A 13,821-nucleotide genomic window follows, 5' to 3' on the forward strand; every position below is an offset into this window, starting at 1 on the left:
CATCACTCTTTCAAAAGAGGAATGCAAGTGTAGACATTGCCATGGTGTTTGGGAAGAGGATCAATGTGCTCTGCCCAGCTACTCATGGGTCTTGTTTGCATAGTCACATAGGCATGGAATTTTCTAAGCTGTTTCTGGAGTGCATCATAGGGGACTCAGGCTATGGTGCATATGATGCAGCAGGAGCCAGGACTCTTGTAGCCATTAGTGGTATCACTGCTTAAACAGTTCTGTCTGCTGATCTCTGTTCTCTTCCCTCAGCTACTGTTCCTGTTCCAGGGACTGCAAAGCAAGTGTCTGCTCCAGCATCTGCTCCTGTCTCCCAGCTGTGCAGCCAGCTGCAGACGTTGCTTTTGTCTCTCATCACTCCTTCCTGTTAGCCGGGAGTCTCTCATCTTTGGTATCGGACTGTTTGCTTGCCCAGGATAAGACACAGAGGGTTGTTGTCTCAATAGCTCAGTGCTGAAGCACAGAAAAGATCCTTGTGGAATTTCAGGGAAGTAAAGTATTACTCTTCCATACTAAACTTTAATATATTGTCAGTGGGATGCTTCAAACCACAGAAGCTCCCAGAGGACAGACAGTTTAATCATACAAAGCAGAACTGCAGCTCTGATGAAAAGAGAAAGTGAAAATGTCTCTTGTTAACTTTTATGACTGAATAATTTTAGCCATTTAGGGAAATGGAACCAATAATGTGATTTTTTTTTTCTTTTTTCATTTTCAAGCCAGTAGGTTGTTGACCAGTTACATAAAAATAACATGCATAGTTAATATAACATTTTAAGTCATTCTAACAGTGAAAAAATTAATGAAAAACTTCATTTTAATTTGTGGAAGACATGATAGATAAAATCTAAAGGTGGTGTAGTTTAATTTGCAAGCAACAAAAAAGATATATTTTACCCAGTTGAGTCTAGTGCTTTGATTTTGTTTTTAAGGTGTGGTCTGATAAAGCTGAAGACTTTACATAGTGAAATATTAATTATAGCTGTAGGTATACAGCGAATGGGGTCTGTACTATTGGTGACTTCAAAGGGACTACTTGCACTTAAATTCTTAGCTGAATCAGGGTCCATGCCATTAACTGAAATTAATAAACTTATAATCATGCTTGGGAAAAGCACTGAAATTTAGAATGATGATATATTTCTTTCTATCAGTGGTCAGTTTTGTGGATAGTAAAGTTTTGATCATTGTACTTGTAAAAGGTTTTAATGTCCTACCCAATCATTTATTCGGACATACTCAGAAGGTAACTGGTAGATTGGGATATGCCCTGCTACTCTGTCTATATAAATTGAAAATAAATTGTTTTTTGGTATTACAATGACAACTGTGATAGTATACTCCCTGTCTTGACAATTCCTGTTCAGAAGAAAAGACTGAGATACTCATTGCAATAAGACAAAGTGTAAGAAATACAGTGCATGGTTTTGGAAATGCTTTTGTGGGAAGACAGCTGTGCACATGTACTGTCCTTAAATAAAATAAAATCAATTTCAAGATCTTTTGAAATATGAATTTGGAATTGAAAAGCTCCATGGTTCCATGGGCAAGTGCTGTTCTCTGCGTCTGAAAGATGAGGTCCAGTGACTTCCCCAGAATTATACAGGAAGTCAGGTTGAAACTGAGCTCACCTCTCCTGAATTACCTAACTGGTAACCACACAAGGCCAGGGGTCAGCAATCAAAATACCAAAAAAGCCATTTTTCCTAATTTGGTTAAGAAAAGTCAATAATTCAAGAGCAGCAATGTATATGAATATGACACAGTCCTTAATAAATAATGTCAAACCATACTTTTTGTAACCCCTATTTTAAGAACAGTGATCGCACAATGATTTGTAATACATGATTACTGCAGGACGTTCACAAACTTCTTACGTATTCTATTTCCTCACACTTTGTGTACTTGTACCACTGTCTTCCTGACTTTCACTCCTGAACCTTCTCTCTCTCTCCCTGAAGGATTCGAGAGGAAGTAAATCCAATGTTTCGAGATCACATATCATTTGCTATTTAGATATGAGTTGTTCATTTTGGGGCTTTTAGATGTTCACTGTTTTTCAAAAAATAATCAGGACTTTTTTTTTTTTTTTACTTTGTAATTATCACGTCAGGAGCCACAAAGAAGTCCTGAAACAGCCACATGTGGCTCTGGAGCCGCAGGGTGCAAACCCCTGCTTTCTCCAGCACCACATGAAGTAACCTTATGAATATTCAGACATGCACTGGAGAATAAAATATTTAAATATGCCACTCAAAATGTTAACTTACGGATTTTCCTACAAATTAATTAGCAGCTTTTTAGATAGATTCAATAAGCTAGCCTGAAATTTTTTAGAAGAGGGGTTGGGGGGAATGGTGGGGAAGGAGGACCTGGTTCAGCTCCCACTTCCACTCTTTTCGCATTGATCAGAATCCAATGACTTCAGCTGAGCTGCCCTAGATTAACATTAGTGTAAGGGAAGGCAGAACAGGGCACTTAGTGTTCGGAACAAATGCTTTTAGCTGAAATACCACCTCTTCATTCCTGTCTATTTTCATAACCATAATACAGATGTAGTACTAGCTGCTGTGGACTTGGCTAGAGGTTCTGGCCTTATTCCTGCTGCTGTTAGGTAGTGTACCTTATAAAGGTGATCCGAAGATAACTTTTTTCAATGTTATTTTCTTACCTTGTAGATAATAGATTCATACTTTGTAACAAAGTAGAACTTGAATTCTGTATCTTAAAATGGCTGACACTACGCCCTTATCTTGGACAGCTGTACGAATATGGACTTCTGTTTACAATCCAAACCTTTAGCTACTTAAGGAAATTAATGATGATTGGTGTTTAAGCACCATTAGCATGGTAGATTGATAACACACACATTGCAGCACTCAGCTCTTAATTAATTCAATTAAACTGCAGATAGCAATAATTATGGCCCTACCAAATTCACAGCCATAAAATAATGCATCACAGACCATAAAATCTGTTCTTTTCCCATGATTTCTGGTCTTTTGTGTGTTTTTATCCTATAATATAGAGATTTCATGGGGGAGACCAACATTTCTAAAATGGGGGTCTTGACTAAATCGGAGATGAGGAGGAATTTCAAGGTTGTTTTAAGGGATCATAGTATTGCCAACCTTATTTCTGCATGGCCTTCAGAGCTGGGCAGCTGGAGAGTGGGGGCTGCTGGTTGGAATCCCAGATCTGGAGGCAGCTTCCCCCTAGCAGCAGCACAGAATTAATATCATACCCCACCATCTTTACTTCTGCACTATTTCTGGGGGCACCTCTGCCTCCAGAGCTGGACTCCCAGCCAGCAGCCACTGCTCTCCAGCCACTCAACTCCAATGACAGCACTGCAGTCAGCAGCAACACAGAAGTAAGCGTGTCAGTACCATATCATGCCATCCTTACTTCTGTGCTGTTGCAGCTGGTGGCTCTGCCTTCTGAGCTGGGTTTCCTGCCAGTAGCCACCACTCTCTGGCCACCCGGCGTGGACAACAGTGCCAATGATAGCCGCAGTCTGGAAGTAAGGATAGCCCTGCTGCAGTGCCCCTCCCCTCGTAACCTTGCAACCCATCCCATATACCTTGTTTTTGGGTCAGAACCTGTACTATTAGAAGACTGTGAAATTTCAGGTTTAAATACCTGAAATCTTCACATTTATGATTTTTGAAACCTTTTGATTGTGAACTTGACCAAAATGGAGCATGAATTTGGCAGGACCCTAGCAATAAGATGCCACCATATCATGGCGAGAGTGTACTATCAGTCAGACCATCCCAAGAGAGGCATTTCCCAAACCAGGGGAAGAGTGCCAGGAGATCTCTATAGGGGTGGGAAATAGGAGTGCAGGGGATGCCACTGCAAACCCTTGGCTTTGCGCCCAGCATGGCCCCACACCTGAGGCCCTCCCTGCCACTAGGTGTCCCAGCAATGGTTGGGACTCCAGGCAGCAGCACAGGGACTGGTGGCTGGGACCTGCTGCCAGCAGCTGGGATTGGGAGTGGCAGCAGAAGCGCCAGTGGCTGGGACCCTGGGGTAGGAGCAGCAAGGCCCCCAGGCATGGTGTGTGGATGGGGAGAGTAGGGGGATGGAGGAGCTTGTTGCTGGTGGATGCTCCACACCCACTAAACTTTTTCCATGAGTGCTCCAGCCCAATAGTATTCACTGAATCACTGCCTACGCCAGACCATGGCTGTTTCTAGACCACAGAATCCTGGATCAGAGACGTTAAACCATTGCTAATATCGTCTGCTATGGAATTCTGAGCACAAAAATGATAATGTTAAGACCTGCCATGTTAAATGAGCAACCTACATTTTCTATAGTCTTTAGGCAGCATGTTGATACATTCCAAATACTGGGTTAGCTGACAGTCATTGAGCTGATGTTGGTTTGTTGATATGCTCCATTTCAAAATGGAGCTGAAGCAAAGCAAACAGGTTAAAGTCTGTAAATGAGCTGCAAAATCTGAGGTCAGATTCAGACAGCCACATTAATGCAATTACATTTATACATTAGGATGTATCCCAACAGTAGCAAGTCTTTTTTGACATCACTTCACTAGTCAAAAAGGGAATAGTCTAACTTCTTAGTCTAGGACTAAATGGTACCTTAACATTTTACATAGTTCTTATGATGTTTGGGATAAGATCAATATTTTTAATTATGTCTTGAGGAAAGAAAGGAGAGATTTACGAAAAGGAGAACTGACCAGTTTCAAATAAGCTTTTGGCTGCTGAATGTCTCAGGACTTTCATTTTTACTTGTATAAACTACATTCTTTTGAGCAAGACAAAGGCCGTGATGCTCAGTAAAGGCACTAAGAGCTCCAGAAAAAATGACCCAGGTCCCAATCCTCCTCCTATTTTAAATCAATAGTAAATGTGTGATGTTGGTGATTTAGAATCTGTCTCACTGTCTCCAACTCCAGTGTATTAGGCTGATGAGGCTCTCTTGGAGTAGTAGGGAATCGCTGTCAAGGCTGAACAGTGGAACAGATCCTCAGCTGCTGTAAACTGTCACAGTTTCAGCAAAATGAATGGAGTGACAACTATTTACCTAGTTCAGAATGTGTCCCTAAAAAAATGCCAGGTGGTGAAATCCATCTGCATGCACAGAGTGAAATATACAAATCCACATCATGCCTGTTTAACCTCAGTAGTACTTGATTGGGCCCTGCCCAGCAACCCACCTCCTAGTGCCAGTAATCTGTAGTCATGTGACTAGTCTTTGGTACTCATTGGAAATAAGAAAAGTGAGAATAGCCCTCCCTGACCCTTTCCAGCCAGTTTGAGTAATCCCATTTCCTCACCCATGTTAAAAAAAATAAATAAATAAAAAAAATTGCAAGTTGAGGCTATTGGCAGGAAAGCAAGGCCTATGCTCTGGGCCTTGTTGCAAGCCTACTAAAAGGGCTGAATCAAGCAATCAGAAGAAACTGGTCGGAGATGGAGGAAGGTTGAGGAGGAGGAAAGTAGAAGAAAGGAAGAAAGAGCAAACCCTAAAGATATGAGAGTCAGCAGGAGAGAAGCCAAATCAGAAGAGAGAGGGGAAGGCTTGTAGGAAAAAAATCAACATTCCAGAAGGATGTCAGATTGTAGAGCTTGCCCCTGAGGCTATGTTTGCACTGTGGAATTCTTGTGGGATACAGAGGTATCCTGTAATAGTAACTCTGCATCTAGCAAACATGCCTGTTTATTTCAAAATATTTCAAAACTATTTTGGCATCGCTCTACTGCTTGTGAAGGAGTGAGGGATGCCTTGGAAGTGCAGAGTATTTTGAAATTTGGTGCTGTGTAGACAGCACCAAATCACGAAATAGCCTCTTTTGAAATAGACTTGAAACAGGATGCACAATTTGCATAGCCAAATTGTGTATCTTATTTCGAGTTAAGGGCACAGTGTAGACATAGCCTGAGAGAGGCCCTACATATGAATGAAAAGTGCAGCAAGCTACAGGAGCAAATGTGGGCAACTCTTTCCTCATTCAAATCACTCCTAAAAACTCACTTACAGAATCAGAGAACACTAGAACTGGAAGGAACCTCGAGAGGTCATCGAGTCCAGTCCCCTGCGCTCATGGCAGGTCCAAGCACCATCTAGATCCCTAGTCATCTATGATGTCCACAATTAATACATGTGTAACAAGCTCTGTATGCACGTGTTCTCTGTGTGTCTGTGTATGTGCAACTTTTGGGCAACACAGAAGGATAATTGTTGCAGAATCACAACATTTACTACCTGTCCCTTGTGAGAGCAATGTAAGGGAGGGGAAGAAAGGCTCTTACCATTGGTCTCAATAAGCAACTAACCGCATGGAGAGAGACAACTCGTCTACATTTCAAGCTATCCCTGGAGATAAAGAGGACAGCTTGTTTATTGTTCATTTCAATAGCACTCGGACAATAGGGTGATGAAGGCTATGTAGGTACCTAGTTAGATTAGCTAGAACTGCACCCCTGGATATCATGGCTAATCATGGAGCTGGAGGTATAAATTCCAGCTTCAGCAGACATACCTATGATAGCTCTGTCTAAGCTAACATGATGAAAAATAGTGTAGCTGAGGTGGGGTGAGCAGTGGAAGGGGGTGGATGCTCTAAATTTGTAGCCATCCAGGACAGTAGATGTATACTAGTAGGACAGTAGGTATATATTAGCTTACATTACCATTTGTACCAGCTGAGCAACACTCTTTTGTGTACTATCTCAATCAGAGCTAATCAAGTTGGATTTTACAAACTTCCAGCTCAAAGCATGGGCATGTCCCATGGATGTGCCAGGCACATCTGATCTGGAGAAAATTTTCTATCCAGAGACCTCCACCCACCCTTCCAGTCAGCGTTCCCTCTAATCTTTTCCATCCATGAGTGGTTTTTTTTCCCCATTTATGTGCAAAATACATTTTCTGTGCACTGAGGTATGTGGGAATGTGCACCATCAGCAGAACCAAAAAACCTACCTGTGGGCTCTCTGCTAATCAGCTGGATAGCATTTGAATCTCTTCTGAGCAGCTGCACAAGCTCATAACTTACAGGGAATACTGCCTCCAACGATGCCAGCACTGCCCACAACCCTGAGCAAAGAAATGGACTTTGCAGCAGGTTGACACATTCATATTAATACATATAAAACTGAAGCTATTTCTGCTTCAGAATTTCCCTGGGCATCCTGTCTCCTTTGTCTCTCTGTGTCTGTGTTGGTGCAGCAATGAGCGCAGTGTTCTGAATAGCAAATAATAGAGAAAATGGAAAATAGAGAAGTGTAATTAGCTCTTGTACGTTACAGACCACTGGCATCACGGAGCATTTTGAATCTGTCATTTGAGGAGTGATTTGGCTATTTGCACCTGGGGAAGATGTTGGAATGTTTTCCTGTACAATATACCAGACTCCCAGGTAGGGAAACACGTAAAAGAAATGCAAAAGAATCGGCTTGGGAGGGAGATAGGAAGCTGATAGTGAAGTCTGAAATTGCATCCTTGAATGAGTCTTTTGTATCTAAATACTGCTGGGGGCCATAACATCTCTGAGATTTAATATAAAATTCTTTTCCTATAAACAGGGAGGTTAGATAGGGACACAACCCTGCCTTTTATTTTAAAATATACTAGCTCTGCTAGGTTGTAATTAGTCATTTAGGGACAGATTTATTTATTTTTTTTAAATCTGGCTTGTTTATGCATTGCTAGACATGTTTTTACTGGCCCCATTTTTCACTCCAAGGTGCTTGTGAGGACCTCTGTTGTCACTTGGATGTGTAATCGTCGTGTTTAAGTGTCTGTCAAGAGCAAAAAGCATGAAATATGAGGCAAAGTTGTGACTCTTTTTAAAAACAACACCTTCTGTCATGAGAGAGAGATGAACCTAGGGCTGAGGGATGCAAGCCCTCAGGCCTGCCCCTTCTGCCCCTGCCACCCAGGTCCCTGTGGGGTCTGGCTGACAGTTTGGGAGGACTGCCTCTTATACCCCCTGCCCATGCCCTCAGTGGCAGTTTATCATTTGGTATCACCTTTTAATAGTGGTCTCAACCAGGCCTCTGGGATGTGCATATCATAGCAGCATGTGCCACTTGCGGCTCAGTATGCTTTGTGTCTATCCTCTGACATCTGCTTGATAGGTGCATTTTGCCATCACAAATGTCATCTCATGGATTCAGCCCTTTGGGTGAAGCTCTGTGCACATGGTCCTCACCAGGGAGCTCTCTAGGATAAAGAGTTTTTGACAAGTTTTACTTAATTCCTATTACTGTCCAGAGAATGCAAGAGTCTGCACTTCATCTGCATGTGAGTCATTGCACAACACCTAAGATTAGTTTGCACTTATGTACAATATGCAACCCACACAACCACCCTCTCTTTAGGTGAGCTTCAGGTTGTCAACAAATATTAGTTGAGTCAGAACAGTAGTGTCTGAATCTTCCGAGAGGCAAAGCGCTGGAAATTCAGCATTTTAAAGTCAGAAAACTCATCATTAGGTTTCTATAAATAGCATTAACAATTCTTATCTGGGAGCTTTTGTCCACAAGACACCTATGGTGTGACATGAGGACATTACAAAGATGTGGTGGATTTCAATTGGTAAACGTTTTGTAAACTAGCTGAAGTAGATTGGCCTCTTTACATAGCGTAACATAAGAACAGATGTACCAGGTCAGACCAGAGATCCATCTAGCCCAATATCATGTCCTCTGGCATTGGCCAATGCCACATGCCCCAGAGGGGATGAACAAAAGAGGTAATCATCAAGTGATCCCCTCCCCGTCACCCATTCCTAGCTTCTGACAAGCGGAGGCTAAGGACATGATCTTCGTCCATCCTGTCTATAAGCCATTGATGGACCTATTCTCCCTGAATCTATCTGGCTCTTCTCTGAATCCGCTAAAGTCCTGATCCTCCCAACATCCTCTGGCCAGGAATTCCACAGGTTGACTGTGCGTTTCATGAGGAAATACTTCCTTTTGTTTTAAATCTTCTGCCTATTAATTTCATGGGGTGACCCCTGATTCTTGTGTTATGGGAACAAGTAAATAACCTTTCCTTAACCCACAGTGATGGTGATGTACTTCTGGAGATGGAGAGAAAACTGGTAAGAGATTGCTGATCACTATGTCCATGGGCTATTTCAGGGCAGGACATTCTGTGGTCCATATGTGGTCTTCAGTGACCAGCAATCACCACACTACTTTGTGCTAATAACATCAGTTTTCCCTGCATCGTACCTTCTGGGGCAGGGTGAGATGAGGCTACCTGGTTAGTTTAATGCCATTTCTGAGCACGTGGGATGGAAGGAAGCAGAGAGGAATTGGGGGGTAAACAGACCCTTTGCTTGGGTCCCTTCTCAAGTCCCCCCAGTGCACTAGCCAGCAGACCTTTGGTGTGGGGAAAGTAATCTGCACCCTGGAAGTACTGGGTGCAATAAGTTATTTCTCTTCAGCAGCAAAGGAGCAACAGGCAGTGGTAATATAAAGCTTGCTATTGAATGAGTGTATTGATGTAATGGTATCACAGAAACTTGTTGGAATGATGATAAGCAATGGGACACAGGAGCTATGTCTACACATCAGCATTAATTTGAAATAATCCATTCTGGAATAGCTATTTGGCAGTAGTTTATTTCAAAATAACACAGCTGCACACGAGAATGCATTTCGAATTAGCACCCAACTAGTTTGAAATTGCATGTCCGGACACATAGTGCCTACTTCAAAATAATGCCGCTGGATCCCATTATGGCTTATTTAAAAATAACATGTCTTAATAGTATGTCAAATAGTATGTCTTAACAGTGCCTATTTCAAACTAGCTATTTTGAAATAGGCATTATTCCCTTTGCAACAAGGTTTACAACATTTGAAATAATGTGCCCGCTATTTTGAATTTATTTTAAAATAGCATGTGCATAGTGTAGAGGCTTGTAAAGTTATTTTGAAATAATGGCTGTTGTTTCAGAATAGCCTTGCTGTGTAGATGTAGCCAGAAATACCAGGTACAAAATAAACAGGAACAACAGAATAGTTTCTGTTGGTGGGGGGTGGCACTATGTGAAAGAGAACATAGAATCAAACATAGTAAAAATCCTAAATGAAATGAACCACCACTTCACCAGGATGGTGATTTGTAAAATACTTAGGAGATTAGAGATGTATAAACATAGAAAACACAATAATCATAGGGGTCTTCATCTATCCTTATATTGACTTGAGTATGTGTCAGCTCAGGATGGGATGCAAAGATAATTTAAGGGAGCCTGTAAAGTTTATCTTCATAGATGAGACAGTCCTGGAACCTGCAAGAGAGAGAAGCCAATTCTTGCTTTAGTCTTAAGTGGAGCATAAGATCTGGCCCAAGAGGTGAATATAGCTCAACTGCTTGGTCATAGCGACCATAATGTCATCCATTAGATTTAACATCTATGCTGGGGGAAAGTACCAAAAAAGGCCCTCACAATAGCACACAAACATGAGAAACCTAATTAAATGGAAATTAAAAGGAACAGTCACAAGAATAAAATGCCTGCAAGCTGCTTGAAAACTTTTAGAGGGCACTATAGGTAGAAGCTCAAATTAAATGCATAGCCCCAAATTTAAAAAAAAAAAAAACTAGTCAGAGGGCTAAAGAAATCCCATCATGGTTGAGTAAAGAGGCAATTAGAAACAAAAAAGGCATTTTTTAAAAACTGGAAATCAAATCTTACTGAGAAGAGAAAGGAGCATAAACTGGCAAGTCAAATGTAAAAGTTATAATTAGGCAATCCAAAACAGTATTTGAAGAGCAACTAATGAAAGATTCAAACTAACAGCAATGTGTTTTTAAGAGTATATCAGAAGTAGGAATGCCGCCAAGCAATCGGTGGGTACATTGGTGATCGGGTGCTAAAAGAGGACTTGGGAAAGAAAGACAGCTGTAGAGAAGCTAAACAAATTCTTTCCATCCATCTTCACTGTCGAGGAAGATTCCCACTGCTGAGCAATTCTTTTTCGCTGATAGATCTGAGGAACTGTTCCAGACTGCGGTGTTAATAGAGGAGATTTTGGAATTAAGTGGTATGTTAAATGGTAATAAGTCACCAGGCCCAGGTGTTATTCACCCAAGAGTTCTGAAGGAACTCTAATACGAAATTACAGAACTACTTACTGTGACATGAAACTATCATTCAAATCAGTCTCTGTACCACATGACAGGAGGATAGTTAATGCCCAGACAATTTTTAATAAAAGGCTGGAGAGGTGATCCTAGCAGTTAGATTGGTAAGCCTTACTTCAGTACCAGGCAAATTGGTTGAAATTACAGTACAGAAAGAATTAGATATGTAGCTGGATGTGATTTGTTGGAAGAGTCAGCTTGGCTGTTGTAAAAAGAAAATCAGGCCTCAGCAATCTTTTAGAATTCTTTGAGAGGGTCAAGCTGTCACCAGTTGTACAACTCGGAGGCTGTGTCTACACTAGCCCAAATGGCCATTTCGAAGTTTACTAATGAAGTGCTGAAATACATATTCAGCGCCTCATTAGAATGCCGGCAGCCGCAGCACTTCAAAATTGACATGGCTTGTCCAGATGGGGCTCCTTTTCGAAAGGACCCAGCAACTTCAAAATCCCCTTATTCCTATCTGCTGTTAGGAATAAGGGGATTTCAAAGTTGGTGGGGTCCTTTTGAAAAGAAGCCCTGTCTGGACAAACCACGCAGCGTTGAGCTGCATCAGTTTTGAAGTGTTGCAGCCGCCGGTGTTCTAATGAGGCTCTGAATATGTATTTCAGCACTTCATTGGTAAACTTCAAAATGACCATTTGCGTGGCCATTTCGAAGTTTTGGGCTACTGTAGACACAGCCAGAGGGTGCGTCTACACTTGCATTCCCCTTTTGAAAGGGCTATGCAAATGAGGGAAATAAAAATGCAAATGAGGTATCAATTCACATATTTGACACCTCATTTGCATATTCTAATTTCGAAAGAGCTGCTTTCGAAAGAAGAAAGCCAGTGTGGACGCTGCTCTTTCGAAATTAAACCCATCTTCGAAAGAATCCTTCTTCCCTTTATTTAATGGAAATGCAAGTGTAGATGCACCCAGAGAGTAACACACTATTCTGCTTGAAGAGGGGTAGCAGAATAAGTCACACAAAGCAAATAAAAAAGGTGAGGCTACACTGCTCTCCCTGATATATAGTCCCCCCACACTAAAAATAATGTGACATTTTTGGGGAGGCAGCTCTCTTTTTTTACATAACACACAACTATTTCTGCTATATCAGTGATTCTAGGCAAGGTGTGTTTGAATCTATGTGCTTGCAGTTATGGAACTGTGTCTTTCAAGAATTCCATATGCAATGGACCAAGGACTTTTCTACATCATAATATTCCCATGGAGCTGTTAAAATGGTGCTTAGACAGTGTTCCAAACACACCTTATATTAACCATGAAATACTATGCTAGTGATACATTGTAGCTGTGTTAATCCCAGGATATGAGTAATACAATGTAGGAGAGGTAATTACTTTTACTGGACCAACTACTGTTGTTGGAAGGTACAAGTTTTTGAGTTCTTTTTTGTCTCTCTCATATTCTAGTAATAGGTTTTAAAGATCTAAATTAGATTCTTCATGTCTGTCTGTTTTACAGTTTAAACATCTCAAGTCAAATTTTCTCCATTTAATTAACATATGACCTGTTAGCACAAGGTGATCAGGACTGAAAGCTTTTCACACTGAATGTTGAATTTCTCTGTTCTAGAGACTGGTTGTTCCATTGCTACAGAAAGCACCAGTGTCTACAGTATCATCAAAGCTGCTGGCTTGCTACCAGATTACTCCTTTCAAAGCTTAAAACAATACACCAAGTTCCAAAGAAATTTAGTTTAGATGATGGCGTTACTCCATCCTTTGACAAAGCTTTATGGCTCTTCATTAGAGAAACATGCCTGGAAAGAAGCTTGCAAAATGCCAGTTTTATAACTTGTTTTCCCCTATGTCTTTAGCAAGGGATGTTTGTATTTTAGACTTCTCTCTAGCCAGTCAGCTCATCACCTTTGTGTTCTCCAAACTCACTTTTGCATAAGAGAGTGAGGCTTACAAAGTTTAACTATAACTCGGGCTTAACCTATCCAATCAGGTCAGCTTCTGTTTCATCTCTTTCAATTTTAAGCTCTTGTGGGACAGGGACTGTCTCTGGTGCTATGTTTGCACAGAGTCAAGCACAATGGGGCCTTAATCTTAGCTGGGACCTCTACATGCTACTGGTGCTACAACTAATTATGATCACAGAACCCTCCTCTCCATTTTGCAAAAATAACAAGAGCAGTCTTTAACCTTGCCATAGTGCTGTTCATCCTAAAAACAATGCACTAAACAAACATTAACCAATCATTAGTAAATTGGCTGTAGAGAATCCTTAATAAAACATTCAGGTTCTTAACATAGGCATGGCTCTTTGGTGTCAACTCAACAGCAAACGTGAATCTGCTAAAGACTAAGTGCTCAGAAAGAGCTTTGCTTTAAAAGACTCACATACATGTGTGTATTGGTTCTTATACTCTTCTATGTCTCCAAGGAAACATCTTTTTGAAGGGGCGGTCACAGACAGGCTGACATACTTTTAATCAGTGATTCCAAGGTGTGTGTAATCTATGCCTACTTTGTGGAGGAGTCTTGCCACATTTAGTACCAGCTAGACATGCTAGAGATTGCTGAGTCTGCTATAGCCATAGGCTACGTCTACACGTGAAGCCAACATCGAAATAGCTTATTTCGATGTAGCAACTCGATGAATAACATCTACACGTCCTCCAGGGCTGGCAACGTCGACGTTCAACTTCGACGTT

At 41.3% G+C, this 13,821-nt stretch overlaps 1 protein-coding gene across 2 annotated transcripts in view; it reads left to right on the top strand.

Annotated features, from left to right (window-relative positions):
- KCNAB1 (potassium voltage-gated channel subfamily A regulatory beta subunit 1) overlaps positions 1-13,821 on the top strand; it is a 209,720-nt gene that overhangs the window by 41,174 nt on the left and 154,725 nt on the right. The window contains exon 1 of one of the 2 annotated variants that reach the window (XM_075004297.1): positions 7,374-7,405. The exons of the other annotated variant lie outside the window; for it this stretch is intronic. Coding sequence (XP_074860398.1) covers positions 7,374-7,405 — 32 coding nt within the window. Of the gene's footprint in view, positions 1-7,373; positions 7,406-13,821 lie in introns of those variants that run through there. 2 annotated transcript variants of the gene reach the window in all.

This window comes from Carettochelys insculpta, chromosome 10 (assembly GCF_033958435.1).
Source record: "Carettochelys insculpta isolate YL-2023 chromosome 10, ASM3395843v1, whole genome shotgun sequence".
Classification (NCBI taxonomy): domain Eukaryota; kingdom Metazoa; phylum Chordata; order Testudines; family Carettochelyidae; genus Carettochelys; species Carettochelys insculpta.